General features: G+C 34.3%; 1 protein-coding gene across 1 annotated transcript; it reads right to left on the bottom strand.

The window, feature by feature from the left end:
* Nucleotides 1–250: 250 nt before the first annotated feature.
* Nucleotides 251–16,310, bottom strand: LOC144446468 (neuronal acetylcholine receptor subunit alpha-9-like). Its single transcript, XM_078136238.1, has 9 exons — nt 16,229–16,310; nt 15,138–15,280; nt 8,948–9,030; nt 7,717–7,861; nt 6,583–6,736; nt 4,898–5,146; nt 3,530–3,588; nt 2,805–3,128; nt 251–307 (listed from the first exon to the last, which is right to left on the bottom strand). The coding sequence occupies exons 1-9, from the start codon at nt 16,308–16,310 to the stop codon at nt 251–253; spliced, it is 1,296 nt and encodes a 431-aa protein (XP_077992364.1).
* Between the last annotated feature and the right edge of the window lie 1,929 nt (nt 16,311–18,239).

Genomic DNA, 18,239 nt, shown 5'->3' on the forward strand with positions numbered 1-18,239 from the left:
AGTATTTCTATTATAGACTGTGTCTGTAGATGCATAAAGAAAAGAACCAAAAATAAATGTATCACCTATAAGGATGTTTCAATACATATGACTTGTGTGTGCATATTGGTTTGGAGTTGGAGCATAATCGTCTGTGGCACTTTATATATGTGTACACTTCAAGACACAGATAGAAAGCATTCTTGTTTTAATGTTTATCTTTATTGTTAATATGCATGGCCTTCAATCTTAGTGGGTTGTCAATATACCATTACTTAAGAATATTTATCATAAATAAAGCCACAGTATCTGTAGCTGCAACCTTTTCCTGATGTAGATAATCAAACCAGATATCCACTTACAATGCCAACACATACCATATAACAACTCGGCTCCTGTCACAACGTTAAAATTAGGGCTAAAAAGTCACTCATATCAGCATCGTAATTTCTACTTACTGGTAGATGAAATTGGTAATAAATATAATGTAATGTATCTGATATGGTAAACCTGTCAGTGAGCTGTGTATTGGGTTCAAGAATTGTGAGTAGTTTACACATACTTTAGCACGTACAGCAAAAGTATAGTGAAAACGTCTATTATGAAAAGTGTTGATTATAAGCATACTCCGCCATCACTGTATATTATAATATCTGTTTAAGGTTGTTTCTCTACATGCAAGTCAACCACAATGTCAATATTTCCTTTGACCTTAATTAAGAAAATAGCTTTAGACTTCACTTGGATTATTAATGACTCTTCAATGACATGGTAAAAACAATTGAAAATTGAATTAATAATTCAGGTCTTAGTTACACTCTCTTTGGATCGCTTACGGTCTGACAGGACTAATTCGAGAAAGGTAATCTTAAAATTAAGACTACAGTATAGATGGATAGGTACACTGGGATACCACAAAGTTTCAATATTTCCTGTAGTAATGGCATGCAATCTTCCTGCTATAATAGTACGCCCTCTACGCTTGTCCAGAACCGTACTATTAATCTAAGACTGCTCTTTGCATAATACTGTGTATCTGTGCCGTTCTGGTAACATAATAATAATGTTGGGTTCTTATATAGCGCTTTCCCACGCCGTGCTCAAAGGACTTTACAATTAGTACCCCTGGCTTGTTTCAGAACGGCACAACGGCCCTTTAGTCTTCCTCAACTCCCCGGGGAGCATACAATCCATTGCAGCCATTTAATCGCATAGGATTAAACCTTCACATTGCAACCTACATCCTACCAGGTCCCCAATTATACAGCTGGGTTGACTGAGGCACAATTGTGGTTCAAATCTTGCCCAAGGACTTTAGCCACGCAGAAACAAACAGCAGGCAGCGACAGGGCCCGAACCTGCAACCTGTAGATTCCGGTCACGTTAGCCATTCACCCATCATGACTCCACATATAGCACCTCTATGAGGTGCTTTACAACACATAGAAGTCTCATATCACAAAAATGCTCGTAGGTCAAATAAACTTAGTGCTAGGTAACTTAATTTTTTCACTAACGTTTGATCAGTCGTAACATGTGCATGATGGCGTTGGATAAGTACGAGAAGAACTATCAAAAAATGTTTATTAAACTCTAGAGGGCCGCAAAATTGATTATGATGATAGAACTATCTGTATCAATATTGTGCTTTGTGGAATGAGGAAGCGTTTCTTGATATTGTTTCTCATTCATCGAATGTATCTCATGGTGTTATATGCCAATTACTGTCTGTGTATGTACATTTCTACTCTTAGGTATAGACAGTATTGTAAATGACATTTTTCCATTTGTACAATTTATTATTATGATTTGAAGCATACATTATAATGGATGCATTATAGAAATTTGATAATTTAGGTGAATACATTAACTTGCAATTGATTGCTCTGTCAATCAAAGTAGTTTAACTATCAACATTCGTGATTACGACATTATATTAAATCGTCAAGACATATATGGTGATGGATTCATTTCATCTCAAACAAATTATTACAGAAAATAATTGTTTTTCTTCTCTTGTGTGATCACTGCCAACATGTGTCATCAAGATTTAACTTTATCAAGTGGTGCATTGATATAATCAAACCGACATATTCGACCATAACATTTCATATAGCGTCTGATCATGATCAGTGCAATACAGTATTGTTTTGATTACTTACCGTCTATTTTAATATCACTATCAATTTATTAGAATGAGAGTTTTTATGTTTGTGGAATAATTTATAAGGAGCACAGGAATTTTTCGTTGCATCTAAAATGTACTGGATTTAACACGAAAAAAATAAAGAAACTTTGTTCGAGGACTACCATATAGCCATCTTGAACTGTTTTTTATAATGAAATCTGAGTAGTATATCTATAATTATAGAACTTGAGAATCTGAGTAGTATTATAGAATTTTGATCTACCATGCTATAGATATTATAAGTAACTAACATCTAATTCTATATAGTCCTATTCATGTATTAAGTATTCTTCTATGTATTTCACTGGTTAATTGATTGGGAGTGATACACGACATTGTCAATATTATACTTTTATACGTTTCCTATATAACCCCAAGTGTATAATTAGTGAACGGTGTTACGTGTTTTGCATTTGACAACGGTGTCTGCGATGATGTAATGTTTTGAAACAACACTACGTTTTTCATCGCGACCGAGACGTCGTCGTAAAACTCTAAGGATTGTATGTTTTAAAGATAAAATTTAAACGTGGAATTCCATGTAATGATTGAATCAACATTGTCCGTGTATTTATCCAAATCAAAGCGATCGCAATAGATATACAGTTTGTATGATGACAACAATCGGGAAAATTACCACTCCGATCCCGTCAAGAATATTAGCAACCTGGTTCCACTTCTGTTTTGCTGCATCGGAAATGTCTGCAGCTGCGACCTGTTTTAATTCATTGACTGAGTACTCAATGTGGTTCAAACGATTGTCCATCTCGCCAAATTGCTTTTCGAACAGTGTATCATTGGTTCTTTCAGTGTATATGGCTGGATCATTTAAATGGCAATGGCTGCTTGTGTTACGACGTTCTCCGTGTCTCTTTCGTGCCACGTTCGCAAGATTGTAAGATGATGACGTGTTTATTTGCTTCTCGCAGCAACAGGTAATCCACAGTAACCAATCCGGAACCTACAGCAATAGGTAATATAACGAATAATGAATGGTGTAGCATTTAGTTATCATGAATAATTTCGAAATTATAGTCTTCTCCTCTTGCTTACAATAATTTATGTGATTGTCATATTGTCAATAACTTGACTTGGTAATAACATTCGACAATAATATCTTCAGTAGTTCGTGGTAATAACATAGGATAATATCTTTAGTAGTTTTTTGTTTGTTTATTATATATAAGTGTAAAGTGATGTCTTCTGACTATGGGGAATTGAATGGTAATCAAAGAAATCCGGGAGATCAGTATGACTGCATCCATTTTGTCAATAACAAAAGATATGATACGTTTGATTAGGTGATGCATAGTATCAAACGGTGTAATTATTTGTTGAATAGAGTCATCCTTGCTAACTCACCTCAGCACCATGCTGGCCTATGTTTCGAATTGCTAATACTCCTACATTATAACCCGTAGCTATGGAAATCAACAACAATGTCCAGAGATAAAAGTATCCTGCAGAATGTGTGAAAAACGACATTTATTGTCCAGAAATGACAATGTGTTCAGTTAAAAACAAATATGCATTCTATTAGTCTGATATCATCAAGTGATATTGTGGAGTATCACAACCAGACTTTTGTTTTGGCAGTCACCTTATTAATGAGAATGTAATTATCGAAGGAAGTGGAAAAGCTATTTCAAAATAAAGCTTATCCAGCGATAGAATGTTTATCGAATAAAACATTCAATTATGTTACCCAATTAAAAGCAATATATAGTGATATTGTGCTATTGTACAAGTAATTAAACAGGAAATTGCTGAAATTAAATTCGAAATTGACAAACAGACAAGTTTGTACACGATCACTCACTCACTAATGTCTACCAGCCTCTATTGCATAATTTATGACCAATCAGTTTCTGCGTGGTGGTTTGGTAGGAGAGGGAGTCACCCTGTTTTTTGGAACTAGGAGTGTGTATGTTTGTGGGGAACGGGGTTATACTTGAAAGTGTTCAGTGAGGATATCAGAGTGTTTTGGATTGTAATGGAAGGACGGTTTATTTCTATAATGGCTTTATCGTATCTGAATTGTAGTGATATTACTTGCTGCATTTGCTAACTGTGTCCTTTATCACTATTTTTCTTATATGTAATGTAAAAACACATTTTACCTGTTGCTTAATCATATAAAAATGTATTAAATACCATAATAATTACTTTATGTATTATGTAAACTTTGCCAACACTTACATTAAACTGTAAAAACCTTCATATAAACTTATTGTCTTTGATAGCCTAATTGGCTCAGAAACGGGTGGGAGGTGGTTAGCATATATTTTATATTTTAAAATCCATGATGGGGGGGGGGGTCACCTTATTATGTTTTTTACAGGGGCGTCAGAGACATTTTGTTGTATCCGTCGAACCCCCCTCCCCATTCCGACCGAAGAGACTGACTAGTTAGTCTCTTTGTGCACCCAGAGCATAATTATCTGTATTCAATATAAAAATAAATAAGACTGATTGCCAATGCCTGCATTTACCAAGAAGAAAAATGGAAAAAAGTAAATGTTCAACAATATTAATGTTTCACACCATAATTAGAACAAATAATATTTGTACAGGTTAGATTGAATCCAAGAAGATAATGGATATTAGATAAACTTGAGTCATTATAATGCAATCTAAGGATGCGACTTGAATTGAATACCTCTTTGTTAATACAGCAAAACAACCTATCTTAAATTTATAAGAAATGAACTTGAAAAGACAAATATTTACCTATGACTGGCGGAGAGTTACTAGTTGCAATGACTTTGTCAGTCATTGGTAACATGAAGACAAATCCAGACAGGAAGAGGGTAACACCTACAGTTATTTTAGCGTTGCCATATTGGTTTGGAATAAAGAAGGTAAAACACATCGTCACAGACAGCAATATACAAGGTATGATCAAACTATACTCGTACAGGGCAGACTCTCGGGAAACAACAATAGTCATCACCACGACGTCACTTTTGCCAGCAAAGCCTGTTTAAAAAAAGAATGTATTTGTTTTCAAAATGCTTAAGAATAACGTACTTTGCTCTTGTATTTATGTAGACTTATTAAGTATGTAAGTGATTGTTAATATTACAACAACAGTGCTTTCGACAATCAAAACGACAAAGTGAAGTGAAGTTACTATGTATTTTGTCATCGTTGACATCCATGGCGCGCAATCAAGGCCACATTTAAACATGTCATTTTAATACCAATGAGGGGAGGTTAGTTATGCTTCTGTGTCTGTGTGTGTGTGTGTGTGTGTGTGTGTGTGTGTGTCTGTCTGTCTGTCTGTCTGTCTGTCTGTCTGTCTGTCTGTCTGTCTGTCTGTCTGTCTGTCTGTCTGTCCGTGGACACGATACCACAAAATCAACTCCATCGATTCTAACGAAACCTGTAACACATCTTCCATATGGTAATGGAAAGATCTGATTAGATTTTGGTTAATTAATTTGCATAATGAATAGTTTTTAGTGATTAGGCTATATCTTTGGAACACATACTTCAAATTCAATATCATTTGGTACATTTATTAACCACGAGAAAGCGCATATGTCCTGCACAGTTTGTTGATTTAGCTTAAGCTTTAATGAGTAATCTGCATAATTAATGATTTTCGGTAATTAGGCTGTCTCTTAAGAATGTCATCTTCAAATTTCATATAATGTGGTACATATACCAACCATAATAATACACACCTGTGCTATTAAGTTTGTTGATATAACTTTTACTTTCAATTAGTAATTTGAATAATTAATGATTTTCAGTAATTATGCAATATCTTAAGAATGCACTCTTTAAATTCCACATAATTTGGCACATACATCAACCATAATGAAGCACACATATCCTCTAAAGCCTGTTGGTATATTTTTCAATTGTAAAGAGTAATTTGCATGGTTAATGATTTTCGGTAATTAGGTTATATCTTAAGAATGCAAACTTCAAATTTCATTTAACTTGGTACAGCCATCAACCATAGCACATCATACTTGTTTGATGTAGTTGTTTATGTAGTTTTTAATTGTGATGTATAATTTGCGTAAATAATCATTTTGATAATTAGGCAATATCTTTAGAATGCAAGGAAAAATGTAAGCTAAATGGTTAATTTGCATAATTAGATAATTTGGCAATACGTTAACTATATGAAAGCTTCAAATTTCATACAGTTTGGTATCATTAATTCTCCATTTAAGTGGTACATCATGTATAATGGCTGTAGTTCCGAATTTTGTATTCCAGCAATGTGACTAGGCCCAAAATATGTGATTTTGCCCTTATGGGGACATTCGGTTTAAATCTGGTTCTACTCGATGTCACATTCACTTATTCGATTCCATATTCTGTTATCGAACGATTCCATATTCTGCCATTCGATTTTACATCAATTTAAAGTAAAGTAAAGTTGTTCATGTACTTACCGATTCTCCCAGAAGGATTCCTAGCGACGCCACTACCTATCAACTTCCATTCTCCTAATGTCTCAAAGATTGATTCGTCAAGTTCATCAGAACCAGGGTAAATATGCACATCGTTGTGGGAGTACCCCCATGATACGAATGTCAAGTTACACGTCTGTAAGTCATCGCAGCAATTACATAATAATCAGTAATATAAGATATTTTGAAGGTATTCTTTAGGTGGACAGGATCATACTTAATTACATACTTTATTGTAAAATGTATTGATATAATATATCAAGTCAATTAAATTTTACAATTGATAAACAAATTTAAAGTATTAGTAATTGTTTAGATAATAAATAATTAAATACCTCTACTATTTGACATGCAAGTTTGGCAAAACAAAGTTGATACACATAAGTCATTGTCGCCCTATAAATCCACCATAAACCTTAGCCTAGTCCATGCTTAGTTTCATTCTACAGTGTGTGTGTATTGAAATATCAAATAGTAAAAGAGTGCATCCATGCAGTCACATCTAAAAGCGAAATATTTATTGGAAAAGGAGAGGGTCAATAACATCTGGCGTCTTGTAGTTGTAACATTCTCCCGTTGATGGAATGACAAAATAATACATTAGAGAAAAGTTGCAGTTGAACTTGATCCCGAAAATGAATGTCAATTATAGATAGTATTCAAGCATTCTCCCAAACCAGAGCTGATATTTTTTTCCGTCTTGGACGATGGTGTCATAAAAGAGGCTACAGTTTACAAACATTTTGCAACAACTGTAATATATGCTCATAGTTGGTGCTTATTACATGTCTCCAGCTAATACATAATCTTTAGCTATTGGCTTACCCGATCATCACGTGTTCAGCTAATAAATTACCACTAGCTATTGCTTACCTGATCATCACGTGTTCAGTTAATAAATAACCACTAGCTATTGGCTTACCTGATCATCACGTGTTCAGCTAATAAAAAACACTAGCTATTGGCTTACCCGATCATCACGTGTTCAGCCAATAAAAACCACTAGCTATTGGCTTACCCGATCATCACGTGTTCAGCTAATAAATTACCACTAGCTATTGGCTTACCCGATCATCAAGTGTTCAGCTAATAAATAACCACTAGCTATTGGCTTACCTGATCATCTCGCGGAAAACTTTTGACATCAACATGACAAATGCTAGTCACAGTAATAGGTTTCCAATTTATAATGACACTGCCATTCGAGCTGACGATAGCTGTATTGAGTTGTGCATCTTTGATGGTTTCAGCGTTTCCTAAGCTGGATAAATAATGATAGGGAAAGATTTGCGGTTTATTCTGTCTTGATATTGTGTAGTAGTTCACACTAACTGATAATGGTGACTGTAGTAAGAATGTTGACGAATGATGAATATTCACCATATAAATGATGAATACAAGATTTGTAAAACTCCTCACTTTTGTCTAATTTGAAAGCCTTGTGGGTATTCTTTTAAAATTTGGATTAAGCTTACACTTGTTCATTCCCACTCACAATCGATCCCTAACCGAATCAATGAAAACTGCTACAGACAGATCAATATAATATAAATAGTGCATTTTTTTCTTGAACGTCTATTTGTTAAAATTACATCTCTTTTGAATGTTGTTAGTAATGAAAACCATAGCGAAGTTAATAGACTAGATATCAAGGACATGTACATGTATTGTTGAAACCTAAGACACATTTCAATTCCAAAGTTCAGGTTGTTTATCCATGCACAGTGCTACTTGTAATCTATTCAACCTGACAGAACACTCGTGACACAAATGACGATTTAAATTTTAATATATCTAAATAAAAAACCCGATGAGGCCAGAAAATCTTTTTAAAAAGGTGTTCAACGGACCTACCAATATTTTTGGCATTTCAATATTTTTTTGGGGGTGATGGGCAGTATATACTCATGCGGGCTTCGCATATCAGTAAAATGCACACTTTGTTTCAAAATTAAGGAGATTTCTTTATATTTTCTGAATAATACAAGTAACAATATACATTTGAGTCTATTCCGAATTATATCATAATAAAATAAATTGTGTACATTTCCTAAGACAAATTGCAAGAGACAAAATCAAAATGAGTGAATAAGTTCTATATAAACTCAGCTTTTTGAAAACAATTCGACGATACTGATAATATAATTATTTACAAATATATTTGCACTGAGATAAAGTGTAAGACTAATGATCTCTACATTCATGTTAAAAACAACATATCTTTCAAATTTGTTGCAATTTTTGTAATTTATATATTCATTCATTTGTGTAGAATATTCAAAGAATGGGTAATATTTAATCAAAACATAATTATACACACGCATTGTAAATTGTTATATCTGGAAACCATATATCCGATGCTGGTAAATGCACTGTATCTATCCCACCATAGTCTTCAGGTCGCCATTGCAGGAATTGATCTTTCCAATACTGGAAAAGTAAGTAAACATATATTAATTCAACATGCTTAAAACCAATTCCAAATATTTCTTCGCGATGTTTTATTTATCCAGTGGCTTACGATTTAGAAGGAATTCTGCTATAATGTGTATATTATGTTCATATATTTAAGCTGGGGAGAAGGGGGACAGACAGACAGACAGACAGACAGACAGACAGACAGACAGACAGACAGACAGACAGACAGACAGACAAACAAACAAACAAACAAACAGAAAAGGAGAGACATGCATGTACATGTGTATGTATGTATGTATGTATGTATGTATGTATGTATGTATGTATGTATGTATGTGTGTGTGTGTGTGTGTGTGTGTGTGTGTGTGTGTGTGTGTGTGCGTGCGTGCGTGCGTGTGTTTGTGTGTTTGTGTATCAGTCATTGTGCCGATTATCCAAAAAAAACTGCTGGAGGGACTTCAATTAATTTTGTACATAAATGCTAAGAGAAAGCTGCTTGATCTGATATATTTGTGACCAAATTCGTATGTGATAATCCAACTATTCCAACAACAACAAAAACTGTTCAATTATTAATATATTTTTTGTTGATTTATGACATCATCATCATGTGTATTTCGATAGCCTTTTCCTTTTAAGAAAAAGTGAAACTAGTTCAACACAGAATATCATTGTGCTTGGGTTAATAATATGTGCATGCTAAATAGGTAATTTGTTCTTTCATAATTGTCATCACAAAATGGATTTGGATAGTATGATACTTTGTATAGGGGCCGATACGTATCAGGTAGAACAGAATATGGTTAAATTGTTTTGTAAATACACATATCTGAAAATCGATGCATATCAATTAGCCTTATTAGCATATTTTTTGATGTTTTTAGTGTGTACTTTGATAGGATTTTGCTAGATGCGCATTTCTTTGGCAACACAATATACGATTATTTTGGTCAACATTGTAAATTCACATCTATTTCGACACGTCGACATCTAAAGTAAACTTTTGTTTTGTATTTGTGGTATTACATGATTCAGAAGATATATTTGAAATATAATATGATGTGATTAGATTCTTTATTGCCTAAGTCATAAACTGCCATGAAAGGACAGTGTAATGTAATTAGCCTACAGTCTTAGATAAAATTAACTGAGCTAATGGACTTCCACTAAGTAGGTGTACGTAATCTTAGTAAAAGTCGTTTAAATACATGTACACTATGTAGATGTATAATTTAGTCTTTAGGGCAGAATACCTCTTATATCAAAGGAAAATAGCAGCAATAACTCCCCAACCATAACGGATGACATTGCAAGTCTAGGAACGTGTTACTTTGATCAAGATTTATGATTAACGTTTAGTTACTTAAGGAATGTCGACATCCCCGGAATGGAATTGATTTTAAATTAATATGTTGATAACTTGTCTCATGATAGAAACTTTGCCACTAAACAAATTGAATTCATTGTGATGAATTTAAAGTACGGATTGAAATTGTACATAATGATTGTACAACTGCATTCAAAAGATATAAAAAGATAAAAGTACCTGTGTATAAAGTATAACCGACACCATCCATTGTTTTTTCTCGTCCTGAAAATAAACAGGTATGAATTATTTTATGAAGTTTTTTTTTCAGCTCATCATCAAACATAATTTTCTTTTTAAATTCAAAACTTCTTGCAGATTTTGTACTCCTTCTTGGTCGCACTTTCTATTTGGTGTTATTGCTAAGGTACTCAGTTTAAATATAACTCAATTATTAAATACTTTGCCTGATGATAATGATGATTGATTTACGGTTTGTTAATAAAAACGACTCACGCTCGTCAGTAATTCATGTGGAATATTGCACCTGCCCTAAGTTGATCAACAATTTAGTTTGTTATTGTTCGTATGAATTCAATTGCATGTGTGTATATCATTGAAAGTGTTACATCGTATACTCAGAATTGATGAGGTTCTATTTATCAATTGCCATGCATAATTCAAGAAGCGAAGGAGAGAATTTATCAAATCACCTGTTCGGGATTGAAGAGACCATCTAACTCATCTTGAAAATGCATATATACATACGGCCGGCGGACATGTTTAACATTTGTTTAGGCCAAAAAAAGAGAGAATTGTTTCTGGTCATGACAGTTTGTCTAAAGTGGTGCTACGACGAGAATTCTTATTTTTTTTTTAATTATTTATTTATTTATTCAGTTTATTTTTCAACAAACTTGTCACTCAATCTACTATTTATGGCAGTTGCTGTTCTTTTTATTTAGTACTTTTGAGCAAGTGTGTATGTGGGGCAGATGTCATTTTCTTGTTCATGATTGGCTCTGCAATTGTCTTCACTGAAGTAGTAATTAATGTAAGGACGGTTATTTTAGTGTTTCCCCCCAGATTTGTAGACTGTATGGGCTTGACAAACACGAAAAAAAGGACCGACGCGAGGGTATTTAAGTGATGCGCGCACTGACCAGAAACAATTCTCTCTTTTTTGTTGGCCATAGTATTGACAAAGGCGACTAGGCAGAATAAAAAATGCCCAAAATAGGACATTCTACATCAGAATGAGTGAACAAATCAAACGACAGGATACACGCAGTCACATAAAGTAATTTGCATTATATTACCTGGTTTTGGGTTCTCACTATGATTACATGCACATATTCTCTGCAAAAAAACTCTGCCTGATCAAAATAACATCACAAAAAAATCATTGCCATTGTTCCGTTCAGCGGAACGTTGCTTCTGCGAGGACTACAATGGCTGCTATAGCCACACATGGTAGATGGAGAATCAATGATGAAATCTGTCGTGTGACATGAGCAATGTAATCTCTCTTTCATTATAAAACAATGCCTAAATTGTACCTGACAGCTACCGTCTACATGATGTAAACTTACGACATTGGCTTCCAGTGATCAAATCAAGGACAAGCTACGACTCTCCCCGTTCAGCAGATAGCTAGTGAGATAGCGGCATTGCGAACAATTAATCTACATTAAATATCACACGGCATTGTTTGAAGTATTTTAATGGCCTAATCGCTAATTCGATTCATGAAAATGTATCAGAAGAAGCACTATGGAATAATAGTTTCACTTCCGAATATTGTGCATTAACAAATTACATCTAATACCATGTTGATGAGTAAGAAAGTGTTCATATTCAGTGATACATGGTGTAATCGTTCATGAATTACTCGTTCATAATTGAACATGAACTTGGCGTTAATGATTCCTAGTTATCACTTGAAGAATATCTTTCTTTTTAAAAAAAACTACTTATCTAAGCCTAGGTAAGATCAGAATGTCTTTGTTAGGTTAACGACACAACTATACAGTTAGGTTATATATATTTGATTTTATAATCAAAATTTCACATTTCCTCATAAGTCTGAATCTCTGAGACAATCTGATAAGTTATATGAATTTTAGATGAGTTATATCCCTAGGGTATGTTTATGGTGATACCGCCTTTACATCTCATCTCATCTCTTGATTGGAATTACAACCGGTTTCAAGTTACCATTCATCGGATCTGTTTGATACAACCACATAGAAACCAATAGGGAACTTCACATGTTACATTTCAAGAAAGCAAGATTAAATAAATACAATGTCTACATGAAATGAACAAATGTGTCATCATGCTGGAGTCACGGACCAATATATGAATATTTACTATTTCAGCAATGTCGTCCTCTTGTCTCAATATATATTAAATTCATTTCTCAAGTTGAGCTACTAGACAAATAGTTTCAACTTTGGCTCTTATCGGTTGAATGACCAGAGAACTATAGGCATTGACAAACTGTGATCATGTCAGTTGAATGTAAAGTGTCAAAGAAAAGAATGAGAACAGGTGGTCTTAGTATGCGATAAGTTAGAATTTCTCTGACGATATCATTTAAGTTAATTATTACCAATTGCTTCATCCTTTACTTACATCCAATCGCATAGAAGATAAATTATGATATTATTGTTTAATAAAAGCAATGTAAATACATTCTTAAAGTAAGGGTTTGGTTAATAAAGGCCAGAGAAGGAAAACAGAGACCATTCTAGTTTTGGAGTGGTAACTGTCGAACCATAAATCTATGTTTGTTGAGTTATTCCATGTGTGCTCGTGTGATCCGATACGAGTGGAACTTGACGTAGCACGTAGCTAGCTGAATCTCTACAACGTTTAGTGGGAAGTTTTACAGACTGTGCCACTGCCATCAAAGCATTGGTGCCCGCATGTCTGTGTCTGGTTGCAACATGTTTAAATGGTTTGTTTTATAATAAAGATTACTAGATAAAATGTAGCAAGAAATCGCGGTCTTGCTGGCTATCTTAGCTTAGAATATACGTGTTAGTGTCTGTGTGATTGTATCAGACAGAGTCTGTGAGTGGTAACTTGAAATTGCATTTTGGCATAGTTCTGTATGGTTGATTATAACAGAGCAAATTGCCGATACACGCAATTGCTATATCTGGCATTTTACAATCACTCGCAAGCAATTATAATGTCCAACACAAAAATGCACCAGAATTTGATAACTTAACTCTCAAATTTCATTCTCATTTATGAGTGTGTTTTGCTGCCATTTTGGATTGTTCACTGCTTTAGTATTGATTGCATTTCTTAAGTTTCTACTAAATGTAGTTGGTGCCTTCATCGTTGCTACGACCCTAGAATAAATACAATGGAGAAAGAATCAAATATCTCTCTACATGGCGCCATTCTGGCAAGGGGTCGAGTGCTCTAGGAACGTGGTGCATACAGTTTAGTGCATAGAGTGTAAACTATCTACTGTTTATTTCATTAGAAGTAGTTAAAACACACACAAGGAAAGATCTAGTCATGTACTTTAGTAATTCAAAGATAAAGAAGTCTTCGTAGAATGAGAAACCCCTTTTATCACGTTACTTGTATGTGACTAATGGATGAAATGTATTCTTAGTACTAAGAAATGTTGGAAATGAAGCTCAGCACCTGCTCTAACGGAGGACGGTAAAGGAAGGAGGGGAAGAGAAGATTTTCCTGTTTGACACCTTTGATAAATTTGACTCATACAAGTTAATACATGCTCGCTCTTAATGACAGCACGACTAAGGTTATAAAGTTTGGTAATGGGGACCGGCCACGGGGATGCAACATACAAGTTGGGGGCGTCAGTGTTCATTCAGCTTCAGTAGTTCGTGACCTTGGCGACAAAATTGATGAATCAATGACCATGGCATCACATTTAACAGAAAAAATAGTACACAATTTTGTCACTTCTCGGCTTGACTACTGTAATAGTCTGCTTTATGGCCTGCCAAATTATCAGATTACTAAACTACAATCTATTCAGAATGCAGGTTGCATTGGCTCCCTGTGCAGAAAAGGATCGAATTTAAGATTCTGTGCTTAACATACAAGGTGTTAGATAATGATGCCCCAGTGTACCTTAGGGAACTCTTGAATATACGCTCTGTTGGCCGCACACTTCGATCCTCCACTGAAGGTGCATGCACACTTCACCAACCTGTAGTTAACAGCTTTTTATGGGGATAGGGCGTTTTCGACCTGTGCTCCACATTTGTGGAATAGGCTGCAACTGTCACTCCGTTTGAGTAAGAATATTAGCGTTTTTAAGTCAAATCTTAAAAATACCTTTTTATTTGAATTTCTGTTTTATTACTGGCAGATTCCGCCATTGTGTTTACGTCTTTTTTATTGCCTTTTTTGTCGTAGCATTGTAAGGCGCTTTGAGATGTTTTTATATGGAAGGCGTTCACTTTTTAAGAAATAAATATTATTATTATTTTTATTAATATAGCTTGAACAGGTTAAACTCTGGCACATAATACAAATCTTGATTTGATTGCACTTTAAAAATAGTTTTACGGGAAGAAATAATACACAAAACCGTCAAAACCGATCATTGTCTAGCAATGTTGTGAGGTAAATTAAAGTTAAAATGACATCCATCTAGTTCCTATAGCAAGTTATCTTTGTGTTAGTTTGAATATAGTAGGCCGTTGCATACCCTACATATTGACGTGTATGGTTGGAAGGACGCACAAACGGATGGACGGAACACATTGTAATACCCCCCTCCCACAAAGGAGGAGGGAAGGGGCTAATAACTTACCACATCAACAACATGGCTGATACTGATATCAATAGTAACGTTAGTTGGAGTTCTATTATCGATGACTGGACGTATTCTTTTGTCGTATCCTTGCAATATTGCATTCAATACCGTACCATCGTTGAAACTTTCGGTAGTGGAAGCTTAAAAGAAAAAAATAAATAAATTTTAGTAATATATGAGAGAGATGCTATTACTGTAGACAGTATAACGTACACTTTGGATATCGAGCATGTAACATTTATAATATTATCGATTTAATGCAATGTCTGAGATGAATTCTTCCTGTGTTTTAGTGGACACACGATATTACCTTGCCAGAATTATAATTATAGAAATAGCCATTGTGCTTACAATTATATATAAGAGTTCGACACGCTATCACGAACTGGTGTTACAGGTAATTTTACTAACTTATGTGAAGGTAATTTTAAAAAAATGGATTACGTAGGATCACTTATAACCCTCGTCCAATTGTTTGAACGCTACAATATCATCCAATGCCTTCTAAGCTAATCTTGAATCTCTCTCGTGTTTCCTTGCGTAGGGAAAGAAACATTTAATATCTGAGTTTTCACTTTTGCATCTCTTTGACAACGACAGGATAGACAACGAGTGAAAAATGTGTCTCTTGAGTTTGCGATAGCTACATATTCTCTTAAGAATCAAACGTCATTAATACCAATACCTGCTGCACACTCTCCCTTGAGCAGAATATCAATATATTTCAAAGTTACAATGTATGCCTTTTGCTGTGACAAACTTCTATGGATATAAATGACACACTTTCTTCGAGAGCTACATGTAGATATAACAACTGATTGATATTGTTCCCGTTAAATATTAACGGAGCTGAGAAAACCCATTTGTAAGCAAATTAAGGTGTCTATCAAATTATAATTACCATTTACGGACCGAATAATAAAGATATTGTAAACATTGCGTATTTCTCGATTGTTTGAAGCAGTGAAAACTAAACCTGGTCATAGGTAAATAGAAATTATATGGTTATAAATCTAAAGAGATCTGAGAAGATCATCGTACCCGAAATTTCCATTGGAATTGAATGAAAAGAAACATTATTAACTTACCAACAGGCTGACAACAGCAATGGGCAAGAAAGACAATGACTGAAGACAACAGCCACGGTTTACAACTGCTGTATGAAATCATTACTACTGAAAACTACCTATGACTGTAGCATTTTCTCATCCTCGGTTACATCATTTCTATCATCACAACATCGTTACTTGGAGTGACCTACGATGTAATGTTTTAGTGGGTGAATCCTCGTGGTAATACTCCTAGCATGATTTGCATATTCAAAGCAGCCGATCGCTAAGGGCACTTGCATAAGGTTTTTCTAGGCGAGGATATAGAAATACATAATGTATAATAGTGAAGGTATAATGCAAAGAGTACATTCAATCCTTAGTATAATCTTTTAAACAGTATTATACATCTGAATATTCACCCGTATATATATATATATATATATATATATATATATATATATATATATATATATATATATATATATATATATATATATATATATATATATATATATATATATATATATATATATATAGGTAAATACATATATATATGTATATATATATAAATAAATAAATACATATATTGTATGTAGGTATGTATGTATGTATGTATGTATGTATGTATGTATGTATGTATGTATGTATGTATGTATGTATGTATGTACGTACGTACGTACGTACGTACGTACGTACGTATGTATGTATGTATGTATGTATGTATGTATGTATGTATGTATGTATGTATGTATGTATGTATGTATGTATGTATGTACGTTATACGTATGTACGTATGTATGTACGTACGTATGTATGTACGTTATACGTATGTACGTATGTATGTACGAACGTATGTATATATATGTATGTATGTAGGAATGCATATGGAACTTGTAAGTCAGTCCGCATAAATAGATGTAAAATCCGACGTTTCGAATAAATATTCTTTTCCAAGGTATTATCGGCGAGATACAGACAGGTTTGGTAAACACCTGAACATATCTGAATTTAATGGAACAGAACGACAACCGCGTGTGATAAACGGTTATACGTGTGAAAAGTTATATTCGCACGAACCAACTGGAACCCAAAAGAACTCGCATGGAATTTAAAAAACCCCTGATTAGACTGGGAATGAATGGTCTTATTAATTCCGAGGGGTTCCAGCGTTCCGAGACGGAAAATGATTTCTTCTTCCTTTAACCTCAATACTTTCTCATCACCAGAAACCATACAAATTCCTGAAATAGACATATCTGATACACTGTGATCGCTTGTAATGAAATGCATAGATACGGGATAATTACGATTCTTTTGTCTTGGCAGGCGGAGATGTTCCACGAAACGATCACCAAGACGACGTACATTCGAACCTATATGTAAAAAACCACATTTTTGACATGTAATGCAATACACTACATTAGTACTAATACAAGTAAATCTACTTGTAACAGGCACACTGTTCTGAGGGCCAAAAACATGATTAGTATTAATAATGAAACGACATGTACCACATCGAGTACGATCGCATTGAAATGAACCAAAATTAACTTCCAATTCACGCTGTTCTGTATGGACCACCATATCTCTAAGACTGGTATCACGACGCCAAGCTGTTAAAGGTACTTCAGGAAACAATGAATTGGTAATCCTATTGGAACGTAAGATATTAAAATGCTTGTATATAATGTTCTTAACTCTAGTGGAATAGGGATGGTATGTAAGAGCTAATATGGGACGATATCGTTGTTACTCTTCTGATCATGTGATTTGATACAAGCTTCCCTAGACAAAGATGACACTTTAAGTAAAGCCGCATTGGTAACCGACATAGGATAACCACGTTGATGGAAGTACGTGCAAAATTCAGCAGACCTTTCTCTGAAATGCAAATCACTACTACAAATACGACGTAAACGAAGTAATTGTGAATTACACTTATTAGGATGTGATGAACCATACTGCAAATATGAATGTGAATCAGTAGGTTTAATTTAGTATAAATAGATGTCGCTATATCATATACGTATGTACGTATGTACGTATG

Source organism: Glandiceps talaboti, chromosome 2 (genome assembly GCF_964340395.1).
Source record: "Glandiceps talaboti chromosome 2, keGlaTala1.1, whole genome shotgun sequence".
Taxonomy (NCBI): domain Eukaryota; kingdom Metazoa; phylum Hemichordata; class Enteropneusta; family Spengelidae; genus Glandiceps; species Glandiceps talaboti.